The sequence below is a fragment of the Lissotriton helveticus genome, chromosome 4_1 (assembly GCF_964261635.1).
Source record: "Lissotriton helveticus chromosome 4_1, aLisHel1.1, whole genome shotgun sequence".
In the NCBI taxonomy this organism is placed as follows: domain Eukaryota; kingdom Metazoa; phylum Chordata; class Amphibia; order Caudata; family Salamandridae; genus Lissotriton; species Lissotriton helveticus.
In genome coordinates, this window is record NC_136063.1 from 138,448,092 (window position 1) to 138,475,409 (window position 27,318).

The 27,318-nt window shown below is 48.3% G+C and overlaps 1 protein-coding gene across 1 annotated transcript in view; it reads right to left on the reverse strand.

Moving 5' to 3' along the window:
• Positions 1 to 12,112, reverse strand: part of LOC144827072 (forkhead box protein H1-like) — a 39,143-nt gene extending 27,031 nt beyond the window's left edge. The window contains exon 1 of the mRNA XM_078685519.1: positions 10,470 to 12,112. Coding sequence (XP_078541645.1) covers positions 10,470 to 10,802 — 333 coding nt within the window. The 5' untranslated portion in view covers positions 10,803 to 12,112. The remainder of the gene's footprint in view (positions 1 to 10,469) is intronic.
• Positions 12,113 to 27,318: the final 15,206 nt, after the last annotated feature.

Below are 27,318 nucleotides of genomic sequence, written 5' to 3' on the forward strand. Positions count from 1 at the left end.
TAGGCATTGAGTGGTGTAGTGTTGGTAAGTTACTGTATTGAGCATTGGAACGCTGTAGCATGAACCCTTTACCACAGTCCACACACTGGTAAGACTCAACCAAGGACAACAGTAAAGTGGTCATATGCAGCGCAATATTGTGGAACAAGCTCAGTTTCCTCATCCCCTCCCTCTGAAGTAGGGATGGCCAGCTCAGGCACAGTTCCCTGGCTGATAACCATAAAACCAGCTATGGGGTCCTGACGTGCTGTGGTGCCATGGGTTTTGCTTAGAGATGTTGCCTGACCACCACCTTGGAAGAAGAACTCTTTTGCACGATTGATAGGGCGGTCTATTGAGGTGTCGTGGATGGGCATGTCAGGTTAGTGCCAACATCACTCACTACATTTCTACAAAAGAGGCTTCCATGTCCGTGGGAACAGATCAGTATGTCGGTATTCCACTTTGGGAGACACGAACACAGTGGAGCAGCTAGGCAGTCCTCTTCTTGGGTACAGATAACACCTATCCACCTAAAAACTGAACTGAATGTCTGTCGGACCCCATGTAGAAGTCCTCTTCTCTACCGTCGCCAGACCCCATCTTTAAATCAATGTCTCTGCTGTCCGTCGGACCCCTTCTTTTGTACTCTGGATCCATCATGGGTGTTCCAGTGAACCGCTCCATCCCCTCATGCCCTAATGGGAAGAGAGGATTCTCACAGTAAACATGCCTGTGGTCATTATGGCACTGAATCAGCAGAACGTAAAACAACTTAAATTCTCCCAAGCCTCTGATTCTAGATGTGCATGGGACTGTTTCCCATTTTTGAAATACGGCATGTACCTAGATATCTTTCTGGTGGAACTTGCCAAGCAACAGCCCCTGAAATCAGGAACCCCCATTATGTTGGAAGTTCCATACCCATAATAGAAACAATTGTCGCTCACACCTGGGGTAGGATAGAAGTGACAATTCTCAAACATCTGTGCTTGTTCCCTCCTTTCACAGGATTTGAATTGAATGGAGGTCTGCATTACGTCTTTGACATAAACCAACATATCAGAGCATACCTGGGGATTAGCTTCTTGTTAAGTGAAAGCTTTGGGGTCCAGGGTACTTGTGGGGTCGTAGTAACTCAGACCGGCTAGCCATCATAATCTCTCAACCCTTTCGATTATATATCTGAGCAATCACCATAAAGCCATATTGAATACATGCCTCTAGAATGACCCAGAGGCAAAAAGACAGTACAGTGCATCCATTAAAGCATATTACAGGCTATTATGTAAGTCTAGGGCTGATTATTTTGCCTTTAAAATCATGGATAGTAATAACCCCTCAAAGACAATCTTCTCTCTTCTTAAAGACTTGAAGATGTCCAACTCAGGAGATAAACCACCAGTCACTTCAAATATCCAGTGCGATGAGTTGGCTATCTATTTCATTAACAAGGTAGAGAATATAAAAAAAAAAAAAAAACAACAATGAGTGGTAAAGCAAAGGACAATGACAGGTCGAAGGACATTGTGAACTGTAAGGAAGGGATTACCCCCCTGGCTCCTTCATTGCTCTCTTTTCCTTTACTATCCCAGTCAGAGATGGAGATCTTATGCAATAAACTTAAAACTGGTTCTCCAGCAGACCCTATGAAACCTGATCAAATCTGTAAATTTCAGAAACATTTCCTTCCGACATATGGTGAACTGATTAATCTATCCTTGGCTATGGCAACAGTACCGGGCACATGGAAGCATGCCAAAGTTGTGCCACTGCTGAAGAAACCTTCTTGGGGTGTATCCAACCCAGAAAATTACCACCCCCATTTCTCGTCTCCTGTTTTTGGCTAAAGCAACTGAATTTTATGTCAATTCCACCAAGCCGAAATTTATAGAGTCAGATGAGATATTGGACACCTCTCAGAATGGTTTTAGATCACTCATAGCACTGAATCCGCCTTATTGACAGTTACAGAAAATCTACAGAACTTGTTCAATGAGTAAAAGACTGTAGCCTTAATTCTTCTCGATCTTCGCACCCCGGTTGACACGGTATGTCATGAGATCCTGCTACGTTGCTTGCAGGAGATATGGGTTAGTGGTGCTGTATTTGCCTGGATTGCATCATTTTTGGATGGCAGATCATTTCAGGTTACTGCACCCCCTTACTTCTCACGGAAGTTCGCGGTTCAGCATGGTGTTCCACAGCGATAAGCACAGAGTCCCGCGCTCTTTAATATTTACATCAAAACTCTTGCGGTGGTGGCGAAAAGCGGAGGACTGTCATTAGTATCTTATGCTGATGACACTCAGCTGGTTATTTCCTTTATTAACAAATCCGATCACAAATTAATTAAATTTCACAAATTAATTAAATTTCAGGATGATATGCTGGCTATAGCGGATTGGATGTCAGCGTTTGCAGAGGGTACAAAATGCAGCAGCACGCACTCTCTTTGCGCTCCCCAAGTCTTGCTAGTTTCAAAACTCATCTCCAAATTACACCGGTTGCCAAGAGAATTCATTTCAAGACCCTATGCATTTTGCCCACAAAATTTTCATCCACCAAGCACCCCATATTATATCTGACCTGCTCCACCATAGAGCTATTGGCATTGCAAATGTCATTTTTTTCCATGTATTTTTTTTTTCAAACTGATAAATATATGGTATTGTCATTTACAATGGAATAGGTAAGCATTAGAGAGTAGTGGAGAGTAATAGCTTAATCTCTCGCAAATGCGAGACCTATTGCATTTGCACCCACAGACACACACAGAGCCCCACACACACACACAGAGCCCCACACACACTAGCCCTAAAGTAATTGAAGTGAAGTGCTGATCTTCTATACCTAGTTTTGTTATTTGTTTTATATCTCGAATTGACGTAAATGCACTTTGTATTGTCAGAACTGTCTCCAGCTAAGACCAATCAACTGTTTTACATGATTATATTCTTTCACATGCACAATCAGGGGGGCAGAGGCAAGAAAAACCGAGCACAATCAGGGAGGCAGAGGCAAGAAAACCGAGCACAATCAGGGAACAGAGGCAAGAAAAACGAGCACAATCAGGGGGCAGAAGGCAAGAAAAATTAGCACAATCAGGGGGGCAGAGGCAAGAAAAACCGAGCACAATCAGGGAGGCAGAGGCAAGAAAACCGAGCACAACCAGGGAACAGAGGCAAGAAAAACAAGCACAACCAGGGGGCAGAGACAATAAAAGCGAGTGCAACAGGGGAACAGAGGCAAGAAAAGCGAGCACAACCAGGGAACAGAGGCAAGAAAAACCAGCACAGCCAGGGAACAGAGGCAAGAAAAGCGAGCACAACCAGGGAACAGAGGCGAGAAAAACAATCACAGTCAGGAGGCAGAAGGCAAGAAAACGGGCACAATCAGGGAACAGAGGCAAGAAAAACGAGCACAACCAGGGAACAGAGGCTAGGAGCCTATCAAGTGTTCTCGTATGTTGAAATCAAGCATTCATTCTCGATTATGTCTGCACCCAAGCATCCTTTTACTCCTTAGGCTGAGGCTACCAATTCGGTCAATTGCTCGGTCTTCCATTTTGCTCACAGAACTGAAAAGCCTGAGGCAGAAGAATTGACATTGGCACCTTACCTCACCAATGACTGGCGTTATTTTGTCTTAGAGACCATTTGCTCCTACGTTTGTATGCCAGGATGCGTTTAGCCTGAAAAACGATTTCTCACATTTTAGACATTGAATTTTATGACTCCTTGTCAAAAAAAATGGCACTCTGCACTCTACTACAACAACCTTCAGTGTATCCACAAAGGAAGAGAATCCGAGACGAAGCTGGTAAGGTCCAGTGACCGCATTATTTAGATTGGAGTGTAGGAAAGAAAGGACACGTTGGCAATAAAAACTGCCATGACTGGGCTCCCACTGCAGCCTGAGGTCACCGAGGCTCGAGACCTCGTCCTAATGAGTGGGACGTCCAATTTAAATTCATTACGCCATTGTCAGGCGGGGCTTCAAGGCCGCCTCCATTTTGAAATGTGGAAGCTTTGCAACCGGGCAAAACCGGCTTACTTTTTAAAGTACTTTGAAATAAAAAACTCCAGAGTTTAACGCGACGTTTTTTAGAATCCTAAAACACACAAAGACGTTCGGCGCTCTGTGAAACCGGCTGAATGCGTGTCAAGGCTGCAATTGCGTGGCCTTGTATGTGCTTCGAGTCATATTCGTCTGCCGCCAGAAGTATGAATAATTATCATAAAGAATACCTTAAAGCAGGCTTATCAAAATAAATACAGCGCGCTCAATGGTCACACAGTCTCAAGCTGTCTCAGAAGCGATAAGGAACAAGCGCTGGCCATTTGCTCTAAGCCCCGTCCTTTGGGGGTGTGTTTTTCTTTCTCCCCACTTCTCCATTGGCTGGAGGAGAGGAGAGAAAGAAACGGAAAAAACACGCCCCTCAATCCGAAAAGGACAGGGCGTAAATTTACAAACAAACCTCTTCTTCAATGGCTGGCCACCGTTTAGGCAGCCAGCCAATGGAGAAGAGGGGCGGGTTTAAGCCCCACTACTAGAAACATAAGAACTCGCAGGCGCAGCCTACGCTAGCCGAGACCTAATAAAATCTCACCAGCGAGACTGCGCAAGCACAGCCCACACTAGCCGAGACCTAAAAAGTAAAACAAAGTCTGGGTTTTACTTCTTATACTTTGTCTAAAAAGCCATACTGATCCTCAGGAAGGAGCTATTTATGCCAAAAAGTTTTTTCCTGACCGTTGGTACAAGATAGGCAAGAAATCATCTGACAGTTGCTTTAATTTCTGAGCTAAAGCATTTTTTAACTAAGTTACATTAAACTGATTCTAATTGTTTTTCCCAACAAATGTCTGCTTTTTAGGTCTCGCCTGTCGATGCGCATGCGCATCGAGCAAGCGAGAGTATTGGGACTTATCCACTCTTTATCCACTGCAAGGAATCGTGGCGATTCCTTGCAGTGCCCGTGACTTTTAAGCTCAATGCGCATGCGCATTGAGCTTAAAAGCGCGTGCACGTCCGTCTTGGTTTACCCGCTCCGCCCCCTCCCCTTCCCGCCGTGTCGCATTTCTCCTCCCCCCTCCCCTCTCTTCCCTCCGTCTTGTTTGTTATTTTACCCGCTCCGCCCCCTCCCCTTCCCGCCGTGTCGCATTTCTCCTCCCCCCTCCCCTCTCTTCCCTCCGTCTTGTTTGTTATTTTACCCGCTCCGCCCCCTCCCCTTCCCGCCGTGTCGCATTTCTCCTACTTCTACCGTGAGGTGAGTACGATTTGTTTCATGCTTCTACACGGAGGCACTGCTACTTTTACTTATGGCATAGGCGGGCTGACGTGTTATAACGATTGCCGTTTGCTACTGAACACCGTCAAAGTCGCTCCAAACGTGTCCTGTGTGGGTCACAACAAGACACTTTCATGAGCGTGTGTTTTCTGCTTTGCATGCTGGTTAAATTAGGCAGTCGGCTTTAGCAAGCGCATGCAGCCTTTTAACTTTTCCTGAGGGCTCATTCTTGTTCTGTGTTCCCATGATGGGCTCCCGAGATCCGCCTGGACCTGCCAGTGTTGTAATGCCGCGTCGGTCTTGGTTGCATCGACGTGCGGTGTGTGTGTGCGCGCAGCTGACGTCACTGGTCCTGGGCCTCCTGCACTGGCAGCGTAATGTCGCCACCCGCAAGGGAGGCACCGTGCAGCTGTTGGCATGGTGCCGCGAACCTCACTGAAAGCGTTAAATACTGCGCATGTCTAGTGGTGCTCATTCAAAAGGATACGTTGCAAGCATACTAGAGTTAAGCGCTTCTTTCGGTTTTTTCGTTTTCCTCAGCACGAAGAAGAAACGTGCTTTTAGGGAGCATTAACCTTTTATGAAACCTAGATGCTTTATTATGTATGTGACTTTGCGACTTTCTTGGCCGCTAGCTGATCAGACTTTATTTTCAGTGGCATTGGCCTACTGTACGTCACCCAGCCCACTTTTTAACATCTACACCGCCGGCGGTGCGTGTAAGTAAAGAGGAGTTAACATTCAGGGCATGTCATCTCACTCTGAGCGGTGCATTGGAGTTCTGTCACTGTGAGTTGAACCCCGTGACGTGTGGGGTTTCAAATGGAACCAATTTTCCCTGCAACAGCACGAATCCTTTCAGTAGGGTTTCCCTTTATCGGATATTTAAAAACGCCTGCTGTGACGGCGTATAGAATGTATTTAATGAGCTGAGAGGTTTATTAATAGATCTTCGGAGTGAGACCATTATTTCTAATTAGTTATTAACCTTTAAATCCTTTATAAGGCAGGTGACCTAATACATTTCACGTCTCATTCGCTGTTCAAGTAATGTGTTTTTAGAGTTGCCGATCTGTGCTACCCCGATGAGGATGTTTGCAGAACCTCATGTGCTAATTTTCACTTTGTTAAACGCTTTCCATCTACGCTATTTCCTGTTCTAATTTCCTGTAATTACTAGCACCCTCACCCTCACTCACCCTCACACTCACCCTCACTCACCCTCACTCACCCTCACTCACCCTCACTCTCACTCACCCTCACTCACCCTCACCCACCCTCACCCTCACTCACCCTCACCCACCCTCACCCACCCTCACCCTCACTCACCCTCACTCACCCTCACTCACCCACCCTCACTCTCACACGGTGCAATAGGTCTCGGAGCATTTGAGTTAGAGCTTTTAGAAATGTTTATGGCTTTTTTTTTTTAATTCTTTAGCATTGGCTACAGGAAACAAAAATGCTAAAGATTTACAAAAAAAACCATAAACAATTCTAAAAGCACTAACTCTAATGCTGCGAGACCTATTGCATTTCCAATGCTTGTTATGGTGTGCTAAAGTTTGCACGAGATTCCTCGTGCCTACAAACATCCCACCTCTTTTATTTATTTATTCATGTGATAAAGCAACACACGAAGGACTCAGTTGCCAATGTGGGCGTGTATGTGGGATATGACTCTTTAATAGGAGAGTCATTACATCGGGTGTCTTCACAACGAGGTTGTTACAACGACCGTATGGTTGCCACGCAATGCCATTACTACGCGTCATTACATCGACTTGCAGTAGATGGCGACGTAACATTAGGAATGTATAATTTACTATTCCATTCCCAGCCTACGCAACAGCAGAGAAGGTGTTGGAATAGTAAACTATACTATTCCTTATGTTAGAGCGCCATCTACTGCAAGGCGGTGTGAATGTGTAATGGATATTGTTACAATGCCTCATTGAAGGTAGTAAGCGCTATATATACATACAATTACCGTAGGAAGAACATGAGGTAAGTGGGTGGCAGTGCTGGCTTTAACTTTGGTGTCGCCCTGTGCAACAGTGTCTTTTGGCGACCCTCGCCCCAAGTTAGCGCCTGGTGCGGTGGCACGCATCGCACCGCCCTAGAGCTGGCCCTGGTGGGTGGTGTAGATTAGGCAATGGGTTAATGCGCCTGCGGCTGATTTTAACGTGCCGCCAGCTCCGCATTTCATTCGCCCAGGGTCTGCAATTGAAACATCGCGCTCTTTCAAAAAGCAGAATATTACTGTGGGCCAAACCTCGAGGTGGGGTCAGGGAGGGGCCTTAAAATCAAAAATAAGTAATGGCCACCCCGAGGCCATTTACCCTTCCTGACTACCCCTCCAACCCCAATTCCACACAGCAATTACCAAACCTGATCTATTAGAGTTGAAGGGGGGGGGGGAGGGGGGTATTCTGCACCACAATGGGCGCCGCTCACCTTGTACTTCAGAGACAAAGACAGAGCCAGGCGATGAGATGGGCGGGCTGGGGCCGGCTCCAGACACCTTCCTATGGGCACTGAGGACATGTCTGTGGCGTGTGATGGAGGGGCCGGCTCCAGACACCGCCCTATTGGCACGGAGGACATGTCTGTGGCGTGTGATGGGCGGGCTGGGGCCGGCTCCAGACACCGTCCTATGGGCACTGAGGACATGTCTGTGGCGTGTGATGGAGGGGCTGGGGCCAGCTCCAGGGACCGTCCTATGGGCACTGAAGACATGTCAGTGGCATGTGATGGGCGGGCTGGGGTCGGCTCCAGACACCGTCCTATGGGCACTGAGGACATGTCTGTGGCATGTGACGGGCGGGCTGGGGCTGGGGTCAGACACCGTCCTATGGGCACTGAGGACATGTCTGTGGCATGTGATGGAGGGGCTGGGGCGGGCTCCAGACACCGCCCTATTGGCACTGAGGACATGTCTGTGGCGTGTGATGGGCGGGCTGGGGCCGGCTCCAGACACCGTCCTATGGGCACTGAAGACATGTCTGTGGCGTGTGATGGAGGGGCTGGGTTCAGACACCGCCCTATGGGCACTGAGGACATGTCTGTGGCGTGTGATGGAGGGGCTGGGGCTGGCTCCAGACACCGCCCTATGGGCACTGAGGACATGTCTGTGGCGTGTGATGGAGGGGCTGGGGCGGGCTCCAGACACCGTCCTATGGGCACTGAGGACATGTCTGTGGCGTGTGATGGAGGGGCTGGGGCGGGCTCCAGACACCGTCCTATGGGCACTGAAGACATGTCTGTGGCGTGTGATGGAAGGGCTGGGGTCAGACACCGTCCTTTGGGCACTGAGGACATGTCTGTGGCATGTGATGGAGGGGCTGGGTTCAGACACAGTCCTATGGGCACTGAAGACATGTCTGTGGCATGTGATGGGGGGCTGGCTCCAGACACCGCCCTATGGGCACTGAAGACATGTCTGTGGCATGTGATGGAGGGGCTGGGGCGGGCTCCAGACACCGCCCTATGGGCACTGAAAACATGTCTGAGGCGTGTGATGGAGGGGGCACAGACCGTCCTATGGGCACTGAAGACAGGTTTGTGACAATCGAGGGTGGGTCAAGAACCCCAGGATGTGCTTCAAACATGCTTTCATATTTTGAGCTACAATCCATTAAACCTCCTCTCATGCACAAGTAGTTGGGACAGAGACACGGCTTCCTAGTGAAAAGACGGGGGGGGGGGGGGTTGGGAGGAGGCGAAAATATTCAATTAAGACTGAAGAGGAAGGGGAAAGCTGGGGTCCCTGAGATTAAAGCGAGCAAATGAGCAGAGGACCACACGTGCAGGCGGATCGCCGTTCGCCAGAGCTGCCAAGTGATGCCATGGCATGATGTCACGCGACACCCCCTGCCCCTTTTGGCTTTTACCCAACAGCATTCTCGGACTTGAAAGCCCATGTCGACCATGAAATACAAAAGGGCTGTAAACTTAGCTTATGAGTGACAGTGAAACTACAAGTCCCAGAATGCAAAGTTGACTGAAAGCCCGACTGTTGTTTTTTTTGCATATTTACATAGCGCGAACTCGACCCAAAGGTATTGGAGCGGTTTACATGAGCACCGTATTTACATTACACATTCAGGCCGCGACCCCGAGGCTCCAACCCTGTCTCCAGGACCAAAGTCGGCAGTTTTAATGTGTCACATCGTAGGTGGCAGTTATGTAGCCCCCAATTCTAGGTTTGCTTGTTATCGATTCTAGAAGTCTGTAGGGGTTGCAAGGACCCGCTTTATCAAGCAGTTGCCGGGCAGCACAGCCGTGAGCTAGTCCTACGTCACGAGAGTGACGTTAGGTCACAGGCACCACGCATGCGAGCCACTATGGATCCATACTCGGCGCAAGGAAAGGAAAACTACAGGTCCCAGCATGCTCTGTAAGGCTTCCGTTTGTGTTAATACATGTAATGCCTCATTCCATATTTCAATCTGTGTTGTGCCTAAACCAGAGACTCATTCGCCACAGTTACAATGTTCGTTGCCAGCTCCACATCTTAACATGAAGAGCGGCGCTGAAATGAGGAGCGCATTCTTCGTCAGAAAGGGTTCACGTTCAAGGGATAGACAGTAACCCCGAGGCCTGGCGGGCCCGGGGCAGAGGAGCTGTGTGAACCAACTCCCCCGTACATAGGGGCACGGACTTGCTTCCAAATAGGTGCCATTAAAGGGTGTCTTGGAAAAGATAAGGTTGTGTTAAAAAGTGGGATGTGTTGGGTAGCAGAAGCGCTGCGAATGGGTTCAGGCTCTGCATTGTGATCTGTGAGGCCCAAGGGGGGTGGGGGGGAAGGGTGTAGTGTATGGACACGGAATCCTTTTGCACAATTAACTTTGGGCCGATTTGCAAGCCCCTTGTGTCACTTTTAACGCGGGGAAAGTGACGCAAAAGTGGCGCAAGGAGCTTGTAAATCGGCCCCTCTGTGTCTTGGGATGAGAGGGGTGCATCGCTACAATCACAAGGGCACTGTTAACAGTACTTGGCTTTCGCGTCACAACAGGATTCTGGGAGTTATAGTTTATGTAGACTGGCCTGAAAAGAAGCGTTTCCTAAAGAAAAGCGGAGTCCTGATGACAGTGCCCTGGAAGGGGTGAGAGCGGGTCATGGCAGCCTGTGTGACCCCGGAAGCGGGGGTTGGCGGTGTTAGCATGCAGTGAGCCCGGTGGAGGGGGCACCTTACCTGGGACAGCGTCAGCCTCTTCTCCGGGGAGTTCCGGATCACCAGCGCGATCATGGCCAGGTAGGAGTAGGGGGGCTTGGCGTGGCGCCGGTAGTTCTTCTTCCGTTTGACCTTCTCCTTCTGGGCCTGCTCCCCCCGGGCGGGGTCCCCTTCCGCCCCGGAGCCCCCTCTCCCCGGGGTCTCCTTCTCGGAGTCCATGACCTCTACTGGGGCCTGGTCCACTCCATTGCACATGGGGTGGGGGGAGCCCCCGACCTCTGGGGGCAAGGGGTGTCCAGGGTAGGGCCCCTTGGGCGCGCCCGAGTCCCTGCCCTGGGCTGCCACTGGCCCCATGATGCCCGGGGGCTGCTGGGGCCCGGGCGTACTTCTGGGCCCAGGAAACTAAAGTCCCGATTCGTCCAGGGTGCCAGGGGCCGGTGCCGCAGCTTGTTCCAGGGTGCTAGGTTAGTCCCAAGGTGTTGCGCCTCTCATGGCTTCAAGGCGCTATCCATCTGCTACGCTTTGGTGCTGGGTTACTGATTGGTCCAGGGTGTTTTGTCTTTGCTTGACCCCATGCTGCTGGCTTCATGGCGCTACCTTCCGCTACGGCTTTATCCAGGGTGCGGTGCCTCTGCAGGTCCCGGGGCTGCTGGCTTCATGGCGCTAGCCGTTTGCTCCAAGGTGAGTGGCCACAACGTGGTGTGCGGCCCGAATTCCCTGCTGGGTCGAAGGGATGCTAGTAAACGCTGCTGCTTAGTCCAGGCCTGAGCCCTTGCTGCTGGAGCCAGGCCTCTGCTGCTCCATGTTGCTGGGGCGCTTGATAGCGCTGCTGCTGAGCCCTTGCTGCTGGCGTTAAGCTAGGCTTCAGCTGCTGCTAGTCCGGGTTGCCTGGCCCCTACTATGCTTGGCCTCTCGGTCGTCCCGGCTGCTCCAGACCTGTTCCAGGTCCGGCCTCTCCGAAAGTTGGGTCGCGCTTGCTAAGGATGATGGGATATGTTGAAGGAAGCCCCCCCTCATGCTTCTGCACCCCCAGGGCTTTGTTATGCTGATGACCCCACAACTGGAATCATAGATTGGTGGCACGCAGGGGTGGGGGCTTGTTGGATAAACAAGGCCTTTGGCTCTGGAAAGCGCCCCGTGATGGCCAGGTTAAGCGCTGGGCATCAAGCGCCTTGATTGGAGGAGGGGGCGTCGAGGCAGGGGGTGGGGCAGCCCAGCCAGGGATGGAGACAGATGCTCTCTAGACCTGTCTGTGGACAGGGCAAACACCAAGGGAAACAACACACACTGTTTGTGTCGAGGTAGAACAACACGAAAATAAAGGCAAACAAAGGGTGCAGGCGGCAGATTACACCACAAATCCGGGATCTGGGGGGGGGGATTTACCCAGGGATTTGGGAAGGGGGTGCAAAGACATGAAGGGGTGCCCTGCAGGGGGTCGCCATCTTGTTTGTGCTGGCATTAGCTCGACCTTCTCTGAGTAGAAAAGACTCTGCCTCTTATCAGGAGTCAGTCTCGGCGTGGGGGCGCCTGGAAACCCTCCCTGGAAGAAAGAACCCCTGGGTGGGGGCGGCGAGGAGGCATAGAAACCTGGCCCAAATGGAGAGGGGGGTCAAGAAACCTCTGAATCGATCTGCAATAATCCGGCTAATTAGTCGTTCCAATGCAGGGAAACTTTTGTTTTCTGACCTACTTTTATTTGCCACATCGGTGCATTCTGGGACTTGTATTTTATTCAAAGTCATTAGAGCTTCACACATGCGTGTAATGAGATGTGAAAGGAAGGTCAGGGACCGGGCAACAGCGACCTCGTGACGTGGAATTAGCCTACAGTGCCCTGAAACCCTTGCAAAAACGTAGGCACTATCCTAAACAAAATGAGTAAGTATGCTGCCGGACATACTTATCAGCAGTGATCTAATATTGAAATAATGCCCCCTGCACACCACACACAAAATGTCATACATTGCATGTTACATTTTCAAAATGCAGTGTATAAAATCCCGTATAGCACAGCGAACCGTGAAACATGGCAATATTTCATGGTTCACTGCGCAACACTGCTTCCAACTTCGTAATGACAGGCCTCAAACCACTTTACAGGGGGTTTCCGTTACCTGTGCTTCTCGAATTATGCGGCACAGAGGACCAAATAACCCTGCAAACGCCCTACAAAAAACAGGCAGAAGTAAAAAAAAAAAAAAAAGCTGTGTTTATTATTTAATTCGTGGCTTGTAAAATACAGTAAAGGCCGGGCAAGTCGCAGGAGGAAAATGCAGCGATTCGGCCCCCAGAGCCAGCAGCTGTCACCCCTAAATCCTGAACAAATGGGCGCTGCGTTATCTGGAAAAGGCGACAGCTCTCGAGAAATGTCACACTGCAGCGTGGAGGGTGGCCGGCGAGAGGGGGGTGCTGACGGGGATGACTGATGGAGTGAAGGGAAGAGAAGAGGCGGGAATTAATTATACCCCCTCCTGCAGTTTACTGTCCTTCCTAAAATTACAATTTTCGAGAACCACACTTTACAATGCTCATTTACAATAAACCTTATGTCAGCATTTAAAATGGATGGCTGATCCAATTGAGCTCTTCATCCTTCAAAAGTCGATACACTGGCACTAAGTAATTCAATACCGTAACAACCATTAAATAAAGCGCTTAGAAAAAAACAAATTCAGGTCCAAATCGGTGTATAAACCACATGTTTATATTGTTTGTGGTTACCTTTCTTCAAGTAACTGCTGTGTGTAATATCTTACTAACTGGCACCAGGTCGTGACATAGCGGTGACATGTATATGTTTAAATTACCGTAGGTCGTCTTGGTTGGTCAATTGAGGAGCCCCAAAGCCTGGTGTCGCACCTTATACAAGCCCCGTTTTTTACCCAGCAGCATGCTGTGATTCTTATGTCATACTTCTAGTTGTGAAGAGAAAACTACGAGTCCCAGAATGCTGTTTGCTAATAGCCAATAATGTCGGGTGGTGTTACAGCAGACCGCTGAGTGCCTCATGTTGTGACAGATGTGATTAAGATCCCGAGGGAGCCGCGGGCCGTGGAGGGAGTTACGGTGGGGCAGGGAGGCGGGGAGGGGGCGGGGCAGGGTGGAAAGGGCTAAAAACCGGCACCTGGATAATTACAGGTAAGTAAACAATTTGATTAATAAAACGAATTTCGTAGGGCGCACTGCATCGCATTTTGCGATGCAGTGCGCGCTGCGAGGGCCCCATGTCCTACCATCGTTCCTCAAAACATTATTTTGAGAGCGTAGCACATGCCAGACTGGCTTTGAGCAGGTGCTGCGATCCAAGGGCTGACCTTTGACCTTTTAAGTTCAACTGAGATGTTCATGTCCAGCAACATTTTCAGCATTGTTAGAACAATAGCATGAATAGCAAAACAAATTACTATTAAGGGAAAACTATTGTTGAAATTATTCTGGTCAGAGGGTTTGTTGCTATGAATATATATATTTATTGGGGCAGATTTATGAAGGCCTTGCGCCGCCGGTGCGTCACTTTTTCCCATGTTAAAAATGACGCACCGGCGGCGCAAGGCCTTCATAAATCTGCACCATTGTTTTAAAGATCATCTTCTGGCATATTCGGGTAACATCCGCGCACACGTGTTTCACCCCCTAATGCACAATACGCCTGGGTAGGGCGACCAGATGACTCCCTGCGAGCGTGACACATCTTTGCATTTCGATTTAGCATATCAGTGCATCCTGGGAGTTGTAGTCTTTGATAATTTTCATTGAGCCAATTGGACCAACATGGTCATGATTACATGGAAAAACAAGCATTGGAAATGCAATAGGTCTCGCACCATTAGAGTTAGTGCTTTTAGAATTGTTTATGGTTTTTTTTTGTAAATGTTTAGCATTTTTGTTTCCTGTAGCCAATGCTAAAGAATTACAAATAAAAAAAGCCATAAACATTTCTTAAAGCTCTAACTGAAATGGTCTGAGACCTAGTGCACTGTGTGAGGGTGAGGGGTTGAGGATGAGTGAGGGTGAGAGTGGGTGAGGGTGAGTGAGGGTGAGGGGTTGAGGGTGAGTGAGGGTGAGGGGTTGAGGGTGAGTGAGAGTGAGGGTGAGTGAGGGTGAGTGAGGGTGAGTGAGGGTGAGGGGTTGAGGGTGAGTGAGGGTGAGGGGTTGAGGTTGAGGGTGAGGTGTTGAGGGTGAGTGAGGGTGAGGGTGAGTGAGGGTGAGGGTGAGTGAGGTGTTGAGGGTGAGTGAGGGTGAGGGTGAGTTAGGGTGAGGGGTTGAGGGTGAGTGAGAGTAGTTGAGGCTGAGTGAGGGTGAGTGAGGGGTTGAGGGTGAAGGTTTGAGGGTGAGGGTGAGCACACAAGCTTAGGAGTATGTCTTAGCACAACTTGCCCTCACCAATCACCTTTCACTTCTCAGGGCCTATGGACTTTCAAGGCTACAGATAGCATCTGCCATGTGCCTTAGAGGAACATTTATGTTTTAAAAATGTATTTGACAAATAATTATCGATCCATAGTTCAGCGCCGGCGAGATTATGCATTTTTGATATTTTTTGTTGCTGCACAGGCACTCGTGAGCATCATCTTTACCAGACTATACTATGGGTGGGCCGAGAGTTAGGCAGTCCAGGATCTGGGTGTTGCCATTTTAGAATGGCCCCTTACTTGCCAACTGATGGAGAATTGTTGGGTGGTCTCACTACTACTCGCTGATCTTGTAATTCATGCTCTAATACAAATGAACACTAAATAGCTTTTTATTCACCATCTCAGCAAGAGGCCAACAATTGAATAAGCAGAGTGTGAACCCTTCAGTGAACAGCACCAGTGTAAGTTGTGGATGACTTGAGGATTGTCGCTCATATTTTAACAGATTCGTAACTATTTCACATACATCTTTTTAGTACGAAAGATTCGCTGTTTTTTATTTTCTCATCTCTGATGCATTTTACTTGTTTCTTTTCATTCCTGCATAAACCATAGAGCCAACTCGGCACAAACGTGTTATAATGTGGTCAGAGGGAGGGGCACTAGATGACGAGATGTGGACTACCGCCACATTATGCAAGCTTGCCAGAGCCTCTGTGCCTTGTGGTAAACTACAGCTGTTCTTGAAGTGCTCAGAGCTGCTTCTTCATTCAACGTAAGCCATCGCTTCACTCCAATGAGAGCATCTGAGCATCCTGAAATTGACGTCCTTTGCATAATAAAAGTGTTTACATACCTCAAGCTTCTTTCTCTAGGATTCTTTCTGTAGGATTTCCTTCTGTTTCCTGCTCAATGGTTTCTTCAATGAAATGTTCTTAATTGCTTGTTTCTTTGCTGATTTTTTGGAGAGCAGAACTAGAGCACAGCTTGTAGCTACTCCTTTCAGTCTTTCGTCATATTTCAGTTACTGGTGCGTGTACTGCATCATTGAGGCACACGGCCCTGGTGCTGGGTGTGCAGGGTCGATTTTTACATTGACACAAACATGGGAAATAAGTGGTGCAAATTGAAATTATACTGTTTTCGTGCATGCTATTTAAAAAACAAAAATACGCTATTCCCTCAAAGTTATTACCAGCAAAATAACGAGAGTGTAGTTTGCACAAAGCTCTAAAATAGCACTGGAAACAAAGACAACAAGTGAAAGCAAGTTGCGGTAAAGCGGGTTTGGGCTTTCATTTAATGTTATTCCCGAAATGTGCTCCAGGCAACACGTTAATCTCTTTGTACGTCGTGTTTGTGCTGCATATTTGGAGGCTTGACAATAACATGCTAGTTGGGGCTGAGCAACACCAAAATGGTTAAAGGGACTGTAAGAAGGGACGGTGCAAGGAAAACAAACTGCGAGGGGCGGAAGGAAGGAGACAATGTAAAAAAAATTCAAATGAAAAGAAGCGAGACGGGTCAATTACATGTTCCCTCCAAGCGCAATGCCGCTGCCAGCAGCGGCAGAGCAAGAAAGTCAGCACAAACAAACGGTGCGAAGAGGTGGCTCAACATATAACGATGCCGACTTTGGAGAAGGAGAACAGGGTTCGAGCCTCAGCGTGGGCGGCATCATTAATTATAAATTAAATAAACTGAGATCTCCTGCATATTAAATATAAATAAATAAACAGCGTGCGTGGGGTGAGGGCAGGAAGCTGCCAGCTATTTAAAAAACAAAAATACGCTATTCCCTCAAAGTTATTACCAGCAAAATAACGAGAGTGTAGTTTGCACAAAGCTCTAAAATAGCACTGGAAACAAAGACAACAAGTGAAAGCAAGTTGCGGTAAAGCGTGTTTGGGCTTTCATTTAATGTTATTCCCGAAATGTGCTCCAGGCAACACGTTAATCTCTTTGTACGTCGTGTTTGTGCTGCATATTTGGAGGCTTGACAATAACATGCTAGTTGGGGCTGAGCAACACCAAAATGGTTAAAGGGACTGTAAGAAGGGACGGTGCAAGGAAAACAAACTGCGAGGGGCAGAAGGAAGGAGACAATGTAAAAAAAATTCAAATGAAAAGAAGCGAGACGGGTCAATTACATGTTCCCTCCAAGCGCAATGCCGCTGCCAGCAGCGGCAGAGCAAGAAAGTCAGCACAAACAAACGGTGCGAAGAGGTGGCTCAACATATAACGATGCCGACTTTGGAGAAGGAGAACAGGGTTCGAGCCTCAGCGTGGGCGGCATCATTAATTATAAATTAAATAAACTGAGATCTCCTGCATATTAAATATAAATAAATAAACAGCGTGCGTGGGGTGAGGGCAGGAAGCTGCCAGATATGGAAATACCAGCATCAAAGAAAACAAGACGGAGGGAAGAGAGGGGAGAGGGGAGGGGGGAGGAGAAATGCGACACGGCGGGAAGGGGCAGGCAGGATGACTCAGGGGAGGGGGCGGAGCGGGGCAGAGCGGCATGTGGGTGTGAAGAAGCCGGGTCTTTGAAGTGAAGCTAAGCTTCACTTCAAAGGTGTCGGAGGAATGCGGGCGGCTGTGCACGCGCTTTTAAGCTCAATGCACATGCGCATTGAGCTTAAAAGTCACGGGCACTGCAAGGAATCGCCACGATTCCTTGCAAGTTAGATAAAGAGTAGATGAGCCCCTATAGTCTCGCTTGCTCGATGCGCATGCGCATCGACAGGCGAGACCTAACAAAGAGCAGGAATGGAAAAGTGTCTCCTGCGATGTAGCCTTCTGGTCACCCGAATATGGTATTTTTTAAGGCTTAAATATAGTAGTGATCTGCTCGGTCACGTGAGAGCCCGGGGCAGGAAGTCGTCCAGTCGGTAAGGGTGGAGAGCTTCTGCAACCTAGCTGGTCGATCAGTTCTTGATCTGCTGAATGCCTCGCCTGGTGGCACATTCTCCCACTGAGCTATCTTTCTGGTTTGGGAGTATGAGCATTTTTCATGCAGTTTTAAGCAAAGCATGCTTCCCTCAGCTGTTAGGCTTGGTCTGCCAAGGCCATATGTTGCGGAAATATGGAAACGAAATTTACGTCCATGGGATGCAGCATTCACGCCTAAATGTACCGCCTCGTCAGGGGTTGGTATTTTTTTTTATTTATTTAATGCATTTTTATAAAGCGCGGACTTTACCCGAAGGTGTCAGAGCACTGTACAATAGAACCAGTTAAAGAAGAAAGAAAAGAACGGACCGAATTTAGTGAAAAGTTAATGTTTACTCTAGACATCAAGTCATAAGCATAGCTTCAGGGGAGGGATTCAAGAGAAGCTATTTACAATCAATCACTCGGGACTTGTATAGCGGTTAATTACCCGTGAGGATATCCAGGCGCTTTAATTCAGGAACGTGTTTGGCCGGTTGATAGCCGAAAAGCTGTTTATGGCACTTTCAGTCGGACATTTAATATTTTAGCGAACTATATGTTAAAAGTGAAACTACAAGTAATAAATAAATAAATAAACAAGTCACAGAACTCAACTTGCTGCTGGCTAAAAGCCAGGCCGAGGTTGTCACGCATCACTAGTCAGCCATATAGTGGAATTCTGCGACTGTCCCGATTGTAGATGTGAGGTGCTCCAATTCTGGCTTTCCAGCTTATGTGCCTCTTTACAAACTGGTTATTGGGGTTTAGCTTTTTAAATGTATATATTGTGTTATGCAGCGCCAACTTCGCTCGAGGGCAGGGCACTTTACAAGAGAACCTCACCATGTTTCCACATTCTCATGGGCCGGAAGGCTACGTTTTAGTAGCAACTAGTGCAGGATGCGACCGTAAAAATGTGTCTCATCCCCATATCGAGTTGGCCTGTGCGGTAGGTCCTAGTGACATGTGGGTGTGGCGTAGGGGCCAGAGCAGCAGCCATTGGAGCTGGGAAACCAGGTTCAAGTCTCGTTGGCTCAACATCTTGTGATTCTGGGCAAATCACTTAATCTCCTCCTGTATACCAAACATTAATGTGTCCATGTTTAACGAACCCGGTGCTCATGGAAAGCTGTCAGTACCTTCGGGTCGAATTCGCGTTATATAAAAATGCGCCAAAGTTTGGGTCCTATTTGGGCCACTATGTCCCATTGGACCGGAAATGGGTAGGCTGCACGCGCTTATCTGCCATTAAATCCTGGTTTCTGTAAATCCGGGTGAGCCCCCCTCCGATTCGCGGGGACGCAGATACTATTGCCCAGTAAGTGCCCCGCTATCAGGGTAAGTGGCTGCCCCCTGGGGGCGGGCGGGGGCTCTTCCAGCCCCTTTTGTCCCCGCACAGCCAGAGGGTGCGGCGGGAAGAGCTGATAATGGGGCAGTGGAAGCGGCTTCAGCGGCCAGAAGAGGCCCATCGGGTGACAACGACTCTGACCGCGGGTGGCCCGGGGGCAGGGCAGGCCCTGGGGTCCATGGTGGCGGGGGCAGGGCAGACCGTGGGGGCAACCGGTGAGGGCTCTCGAAAACATCCAATGTGCGCAGAAGATGGCCGCACGTGGGAAGCTGCGTATTTTCCCCTATCGGTGTGTTTTAGGCGCTATGACCAAATCACTGACTTTGATTGTCTCCCACGCAACACACACACTCACTTTCCTCTCATTCTCTCGCTCTCTTTCTTCTCTCTCTTTAACTTTAAATCGTCGTCTTATTTTCTTCCTCGCTCGCTCCTACCCTCTTTTTCTTTCTTCTTCTATATCTTTGCATCTTTCTCCCCCTTCTCTTTTTGTATCTTACTCCATCCTCTTCCCTTTATATTACACTTGCTCTATTCCTTCCTTTTCTCTGTTTCACACTTTCTCTTCATTTTGTCCTCTATATTTTTCTTCGCTCGCATTCGTTTTTTTCTCTTTGCTTGTATTTCACTTTCTCCATTTTACTCTTTCTTCGCTCTCTATTTCACACTCTCTCGCCTTTAACATCGAGCTCTATATATCCCTTGTTCTTTTTCACCAATTCTTTTTGCATGTCGCGCTAGTTTTCTCTCTCTCGTCACCTCTACTTTCTACCTCTTTGTTTCTCTCTCTGGCCTTCTCTGTTTAACCCACCCAGGCCTCCGTTGCTCTCCATCTAAGCCTCTCTCTTCCAACATTTTAAATCGTGCGTCTATGCAGTATCTTCCCCACGGGCGCATCGCCAGGCAGGAGGCAGCACGCGCCTCCCGGAACCCGAGGACGTCTCGTGACCATCTCTTTGCCTCATCATGATATAGTTGTCATCCATTTGCTTACAACAGGTTTCCTGGAAATACCATATATTTCCAAATCTTCCTTAAATAAGATGGTATCCGCCTAGGCGCTGTATTGAACTGCTTTGAAATTACATTTATGTAGCGCTTGGCACCCCTGACGAGACGCGGAAGCGCTATATTTTGTGTTAAGTAAAAAATGAAGCACGTGCTGTGCTGATCAGTGTTGGTCAAGGTGGGTTAATGGCAGCCGGTGTATGACAGGTCTCTGTTTCAAACACCGATGTCGTTGTCCAGGTATATCCACCCAGTGGGCACAGCCGGGGGGGGGGGGGGGGGGGGACGGGGGGGCTTAGCTTGGCTCTGCGGCTGGGTTCTCTCTTACATTCTCAGGTGCAACATGAAACCAGAGGAAACCGTACATTGTGGCACGGGTACCAGCTGTCCTTAATCAAGTGTGCCCCCCTACATGCAACAATTCACTGTTGCCACACTACCCTCTCGAAAAATATTTCGGAGTAAAAAACAGAGCACAGTGGTCCGATTTCTGCCCCTGTAATATAGATTTGCCCGCATTTAATGCACACACGAGTGAACTTTTCTCACTGACATCTGTGGGTACGTGCAGTTCCTTCCTCCATATGCAATCACCTCACGTGCAATATTGTATATATTTTATTTCACGTGTTATTGGGGTATCTGCCTATTAGGAAACAACTGATTCATAAAATGATAATTTATTTTTCACTAAAACATTTTAAGTGTATTAATGAGAAGAACTACTTAACAGATATAAAACACTTTATGTGAGATCTAGGCAAACACAGGCGCAGAACAAAACTCTCAGCAACACCCAGGCTTCAGAAAAGGTCATACCTGTTTTGGAGAAAATCACTCCATCCCTAAAGGTTGCACTTTCTTCCTCAGTCCCATATCGGTTATTTTCCCTTGTCTCTGTTCCTCTGTTTCATTTCTCCTGTTCCTCCTGAAGGCTTCGAGTTAATCTTACAGAGTGCATAAAGTGCTGGGCAAACACTCAGCATAGCTTAATTAAAAACAAACACACTCTCACTCAATCACTCTCTCCTCTCTCTCTCTCTCTCTCTCTCTCTCTCTTCTCCCTCTCTCCCTCCATTTTCCCTCTCCCTCTCACACCCGCATTCTTTCTCTTTCTCTTCTTCCCTCTTTCTCTGTTTCACCCTACCTCCTCTCTTTCCCTCTTCCCTCTCTTCTTCTTCCCTCTCTCTCGCCCTCTTCCCCCTCTCTGTCTCTCTTCTCCTTCTCTCCAACTCCCCCTCTCTCGTTCCCTACCTCTCTCCTCACTCTCCCCCTCTTCCCGCTCTCTCCCCCTCCTCTCTCTCCCCCTCCTCTCTCTCCCCCTCCTCTCTCTCCCCCTCCTCTCTCTCCCCCCTCTTCACCCTCCCTCTTTATCTTTCTCTCCCTCTTCCTGTGCTCTCTCTTCATCTTCTCTCTCCCCCCCTCTTCCCTCTCTTTCCCTCTTCCCTCTCTCTTTCCCTTTTCCCTCTCTCTTTCCCTCTCTCCTCTCTCTCTACCCTCTTCCCTCTCTCCCACTCCCTTTCTCTCCCTCTTCCCCCTCTCCCTCTCCCCCTCTATCTTGTACTCCCCTCTCTCTCCCTCTTCCCTCTCTTTCTTCTTCACTCTCTCTCTCCCTCTTCCCTCTCTCTCTCTCCCTCTTCCCTCTCTTTCTTCTTCCCTCTCTCTCTCGCTCTCTTCCCCTCTCTCGCTCTCCCTCCTCCCTCTCTTTCTTCTTCCCTCTCTCTCTCGCTCTCTTCCCCTCTCTCGCTCTCCCTCTTCCCTCTCTTTCTTCTTCCCTCTCTCTCTCGCTCTCTTCCCTGTCTCCCACTCCCTCTCTCTCCCACTTCTTTCTCTCTCTCTCCGTTTCTCCTCCGTCTTCTTTCTCACTCTCTCCCCTCTCCCCTCTCTCCTTCCCTTCCTCTCCCTTTCTTCTTTCTCTCCTTCCCTCCCTCTCTCTCTCCCAATATACAAAGAAGCATATGGACTGCACCGAGGTAGGCAGAAACAATAGAAGTAGAGGCGACCTGAAGCCTACAATGAGTGATAAAAGGGCCGAGAGAGACCCTGATAGCTGCCCCGCATATCTCCAGAAGCGAAACTCCTTGATATTCAGACCACGAGACAGCCTTCCCACATGACCCTGACCCGGAAAAAAGAAGGAGAAATCGAAAGGACTTGTAGGTCAAGCAAATTACAAATGTTACCACCCACTAAGGTGGAAATGGAGGATTCACTGCCCTGAAGGTCCAGTTCACAAGCATCGAGCAAATAATTCGTTTAACTGAACGATTGAGCTCTGGAAATCTGAACCGCCCCTCCCAGGTTCAAGAACTGAAGCCTAGCCCAGCTGGGTCTGCACCATGAGAAGGAAATGTGAGAAGCACGTTTTCCTTTCATCTAACCAATCCAAGATGGCTGAAAGGAAGTGTTGAGGAGAGCTTCCTTCCGGACAGGTATATTAAGCTGAAACCTGTGGAAGGCAGAGTGCTGTAACACTTTCTGAGTATTTTCCCTTGCTTTCATCACCTGCTTATTTCGTTCCCCTTTTTTCCCCAGCAGTTTCCAGAACTTTCTGCCTCCTTGGTCTCCAGCCGGTCCTTCAGTCAGGGTCTTCCTGGATCTTCTCGGCCCTGATCATCTTCATTCTGAGAGGTTTTTCTGCCACTTGGCGTTTTCTTTCTGTTCCAGGGTTCATGCTGGGGCGACACCCTCTGCATGGTTAGTTTAAGCACTGGACAGTACCGTGGCTACTGGAAGGTGTCACACACATCTCTGGTGGTTGTAAGACAGAACCACGCATGCATTTATCACGCATGCCTCTACAGCACGTGCAATGCAACAAACTTAATTTGGGGAAGCGCTGGACTTTGGAATAGTATAATTTACTATTCAACTCCAGTCTTAGCAACAGTAGGAAATGTGTTGGGATTAAAATCCAACCTGGGTCCAAAAATGTGTTCCCTAAAGCAAGTCATTCTAATGACTTGAGTGGTAAAGGAATGTCTGAAAATGATGTGTTTGTTGTATTGCCCGCGTTGCATAGGCACTGCGTGGCTCCGGTTGCGTGCTAGAGGCTGGTTCTCCTCTCTGGCAGTTCCACTGGAAGAAGAAGAACCCACAAGGTTAGTGTCCAGCCCTTGACAGGATCCGTCCAAGGACAGCTCCCAACTCACCCAAACAACTGGAGAAGGAGGAGATGGCCACCAGGAATGCAACCTTAGAGGTGAAGTTTTTCCAATTCACCATTTTCAAAGGGGTCAACGGGTGAGACTTGAAGGCCCCTCAGGAGAAACCGCTTCTTCCATGAGGGACCATCAGCTGCCCTCTAGGTGCAGAGAGGCCAAAGTACGGGAGAAGATGAGAGACAATCCCATCTTCCACCTCCAAGCCTCCCCATGGATCCATGGACACCCTGAAGTAGACACATAGGCTCGTAGAGAAGCGCTGGCATTTAAAACGCAATGCTTTATTTTATTGGATGTGCCTAAATCCAAAACTAGACACATTGCACCTTGGCACCCAAGATGTGAACTTTTCAAGCCAGCTTGCTGAGCTGACACTCTACATTTTTCTGACTCTTGAAGGCATTTTATTCATTCTTTGGGGCTTCGCCAGGCACTTGCATATATTCTTGAGGAGAGTTTAGTAATGTGAGCAATGCTAGATACCATATGCGTAGGAGTGTATATGGTTCCTGTCCTTCCTCGGGCAGTTTACCTCCATTGCCAGTTTCTGGGGATCCTCGTCTCGGTGATTTATGTGATTCACAAATCATTATTGTTTGCAATCAACAGACTCAGCTGAAATGTAAGGCAGTATTTTCTTTGCTTGATCTTGGTGCAAAGAATGGGAATCACTGCCACTTGACCAGGAGCGGTGACCAGCAACAATGACTGGCAGTGGGGACCAGGCCTCTCCACGACAACACTAGGCGCAAAGGTAAGGCAGAGGGTTTTCCGTGAGGTGGACTTGGTTAGAGGATGGCCCAGTGCTCGGCTTGAAAGTCAGGTGAGATAGCCTCATTCAGTTCAATTTTGAAATATGAGTCTGTTTTGTTCTTGTTGATTAGGCACTAGGCCTTTTTTTGTTACTTAAAATTTTGATTGCAGATCATTTTGGTTAGGGTTTATTGGAAGAAAATTGTTTGATAGGAAACGGGGGAATAAAGGAGCTAGGAGATAAAGGTGGCATTTAGGCTTGGGTGAAGTTTGCGGAGTCACGCTACGTGGAACTCTGCGAAGTGACCCAAAAACTCTGCTGCGCTAGGTGGAGTTTCGCAATCGGCGGAGGGCTTTACATTGCAATGATTTTTAGCACCGGGTGTTTGTCCAGCGATGTAAAATCAGCACAAACAGCTCCATGCACAGCATAAGAGGGCACAGCTTCTTTCTGCCGCTGTAGAGTTGAGTTCAGCCATGGGGACAAAAGGGGGGATGAAATGTCCCCCCCGGGTATAGGTTGTAGAAAGTAAACCGGTGTCTCTGTCGTACTCGCACTCTAGTGCATGTGTCTTGTGTTGTGGCGAGCAACAGGTTCAGTGCTAAGAACACTGATGGGGCATAGAGTGTATTGTGTTTGTCGTGTCTGCGCATGCCTTCCCACACCCGGCGCATACACTCCACCATGTCAACGATCCCCACCGGATGCTTATAGCGCTGGTAGGCAGCTGTGGTAATGGCCAGGGGGAGGTAGTATTCACCTTTGCTGCTATGTGAGGTTGAACCTGTACTGGGTATAGCCCATAGTGGAAGTACTGGGCTTGGGTGCAAAGAGCATAGAGGTGTAAGTCAGCCGCCCCCAGACCTCCCTGGTGAAATGGGAGGGTCAGAATCTCCCATGCTTTGCGAGGTTGCTTACCAGCCCACGTGCGGAATATGAGATTGGAGTGCAGACGCTTGTAAATGGAGGCAGTGAGGGGGACCGGCACATTATTAAAGGGATATAGGAATTTGGGCAGTACTACAATCTTGGCTATCGCCAAGCATCCTGTTAAGGTGAGGGGGAGTCTGTTCCATGTTGGGTGAGGTAAGGTAACGTTTATTTGTACATAGTTAATTAAAACCTTTACAAAAATTATAAAAACACCAGTATGTACATTTAAAAGGCCTTTGTACTTAAGCGTATCAAGTTAAATTAGATTAAAAATAAGAAGTTAATTGAGATCAGTTCGTGGTTATCCTCAGAGCCGTATAATTTTCGTCAAACGCTGTTTAGTCTTTTCTTTGTCAAATCAAAGAACCCCACGACCTGGCAGTTCAATTTAGTGTTATTGGTGTTAAAAAACAGTTTGACTGCCTGCCTGGAGGTCCGAACGGCATGTAGTTTAAAGGATGGTTGTAAAAAGTTATGCCTCAGGTCCTTTAGTCTAGGACGGATGCAGATCACAGGGACGATGTCCTCCTTGGTGGTTTGACACAGGCGACACTGCTGTGATGAGTTGTTTCTTTCCCAGGGTGGGAGATGGGGGAGTATGGGAATTACGCCTAGGCGTAGTTTTAGCAGCTTTTCTTTAAGTTTCCTTTTGATACTGATGTTAAGGTATGCTTACGGTTGTGTTTATCCATAGTCACCCAGCGTTATCCAGCCGTGCGCCCTGTTTGCTAGATTCTGCTTGTCTTCGATCACTGAGACAATGCGTGCCGATTTTTTGCCGATTTTTTTTTTAAGGGACAAAAGGTCTATTGATGTTTCCCAGATGTCAGTCAGGCCTAGAACTTGGAGTGATTCAAATAGGTAGTCTCTGGGCAGGGATTTGTGTTGCCGAAGTAGCTCTTCACATACGTTGGAGCTTAGGGAGCCCGTCTCTGCTGTGCGGATCTTGTGCCAGCTGGCTACGCACACGCTCTGCCTTTCTAGGGTTTGTTTGAGGATGCCGAATTCTAGTCAAATTTGGGCTGGAGAGACGTATTTTGGGAGGTTGAAAATAGCCCTATAAGTGTTGGCTATGACTTTATCCAATAATGCGGCATCCTTCCCATGGAGCGATTCGCTGCCGTTTGTAAGGGTAGGCTGTAGTTTTGCACGCAAAATTTCAAGGAGAGGTTTAAAGGTGAGATCGGGGAGTTTGGCCTTTAGTGGTTTTAATGCCAGGGAGATAGTCGTTGCCTTACCTCGTAAGGAGTCAAGTTGTACCCTAGACGTGTTTTTGGAGTCCAGGATTACTCCCAGGTACTTATAAGAGGTCACCCGATCAAGCTGTTCTCCATTCAGATGCCAACAGAGATTCCTTCTTTTCCTGTAATTCACGGCCATGACCTTTGATTTGCTGAAATTTATTTGAAGGGAGTTTTTTACTGAAAAAGTGTAAGTTACGTTTAAAAGGTGCTGAAGGCCCGTTGGTGTCCGACTTATCAGCACCAGGTCGTCCGCAAATAGGAGATTGGAGAGGGTGATTTTCCCCAATTTGGGTGCGTGGTTAGGGCTTTTGTCGAGGTCCCCAGGTAGGTCGGCTAGAAAGAGGTTGAATAGTAGTGGTGCTAATACGCACCCCTGTTTTAGCCCTTTTGTTGTCCTGATGGCATTCGAAAGGTGCGTACCTGCCCCAAGTTTAATTTTGATCCAGGTTTTTGAGTGGAGCTTTATTAGCACATCTAGGAGGCGTTTCGGTATTCCCCAATTGTCCAGTTTCTGCCAAAGTTTATTGCGGTCCACATGTTTGAATGCCGCGGTATAATCAATGAACGAGAGGTATAAAGATGACTTGATCTCTTTTGCTGCTCCCATCAGCAAGGACAATGCCATGATGTTAGTTGTGGTCCCTTGGCCTTTGGAGAAACCCGTTTGGTTAATTGGGATAATTGAGTTTTCGGATGCCCATGATGTTAGTTCCTCCAGGATGACTCCAGCGAAGTATTTTGCCTCCACATCTAGTAGGGCAATGAGCCGATAGCTGCTGGGATGCTTCTTGCTATCGCGTTTGTAAATCGGGCTGATGACTGACCCATGCCAAGACTCTGAAGGAGTCTGGGTGTGTCTTATATTATTAAATATTGGTGCCAACGATTCACTCCAAAACTCCAAGTCTGATTTATACAGTATCGGTGGTATGCCATCCGGCCCCGGTGCCCCAGTGGGTCGCCCCCTGGATATTTTTCGTTTGATGTCTACTGGCAAGATTTCGTTTGATGGGCCTAGCTCGATAGCCTTTGCAGGGTCTTCATCCGTGTTGGATTTATCACGTTGTGATGAGCTAGTGGCCCCGTGCACACACTTTCCTTGGGTTTCTATACCCGTGTGGTGG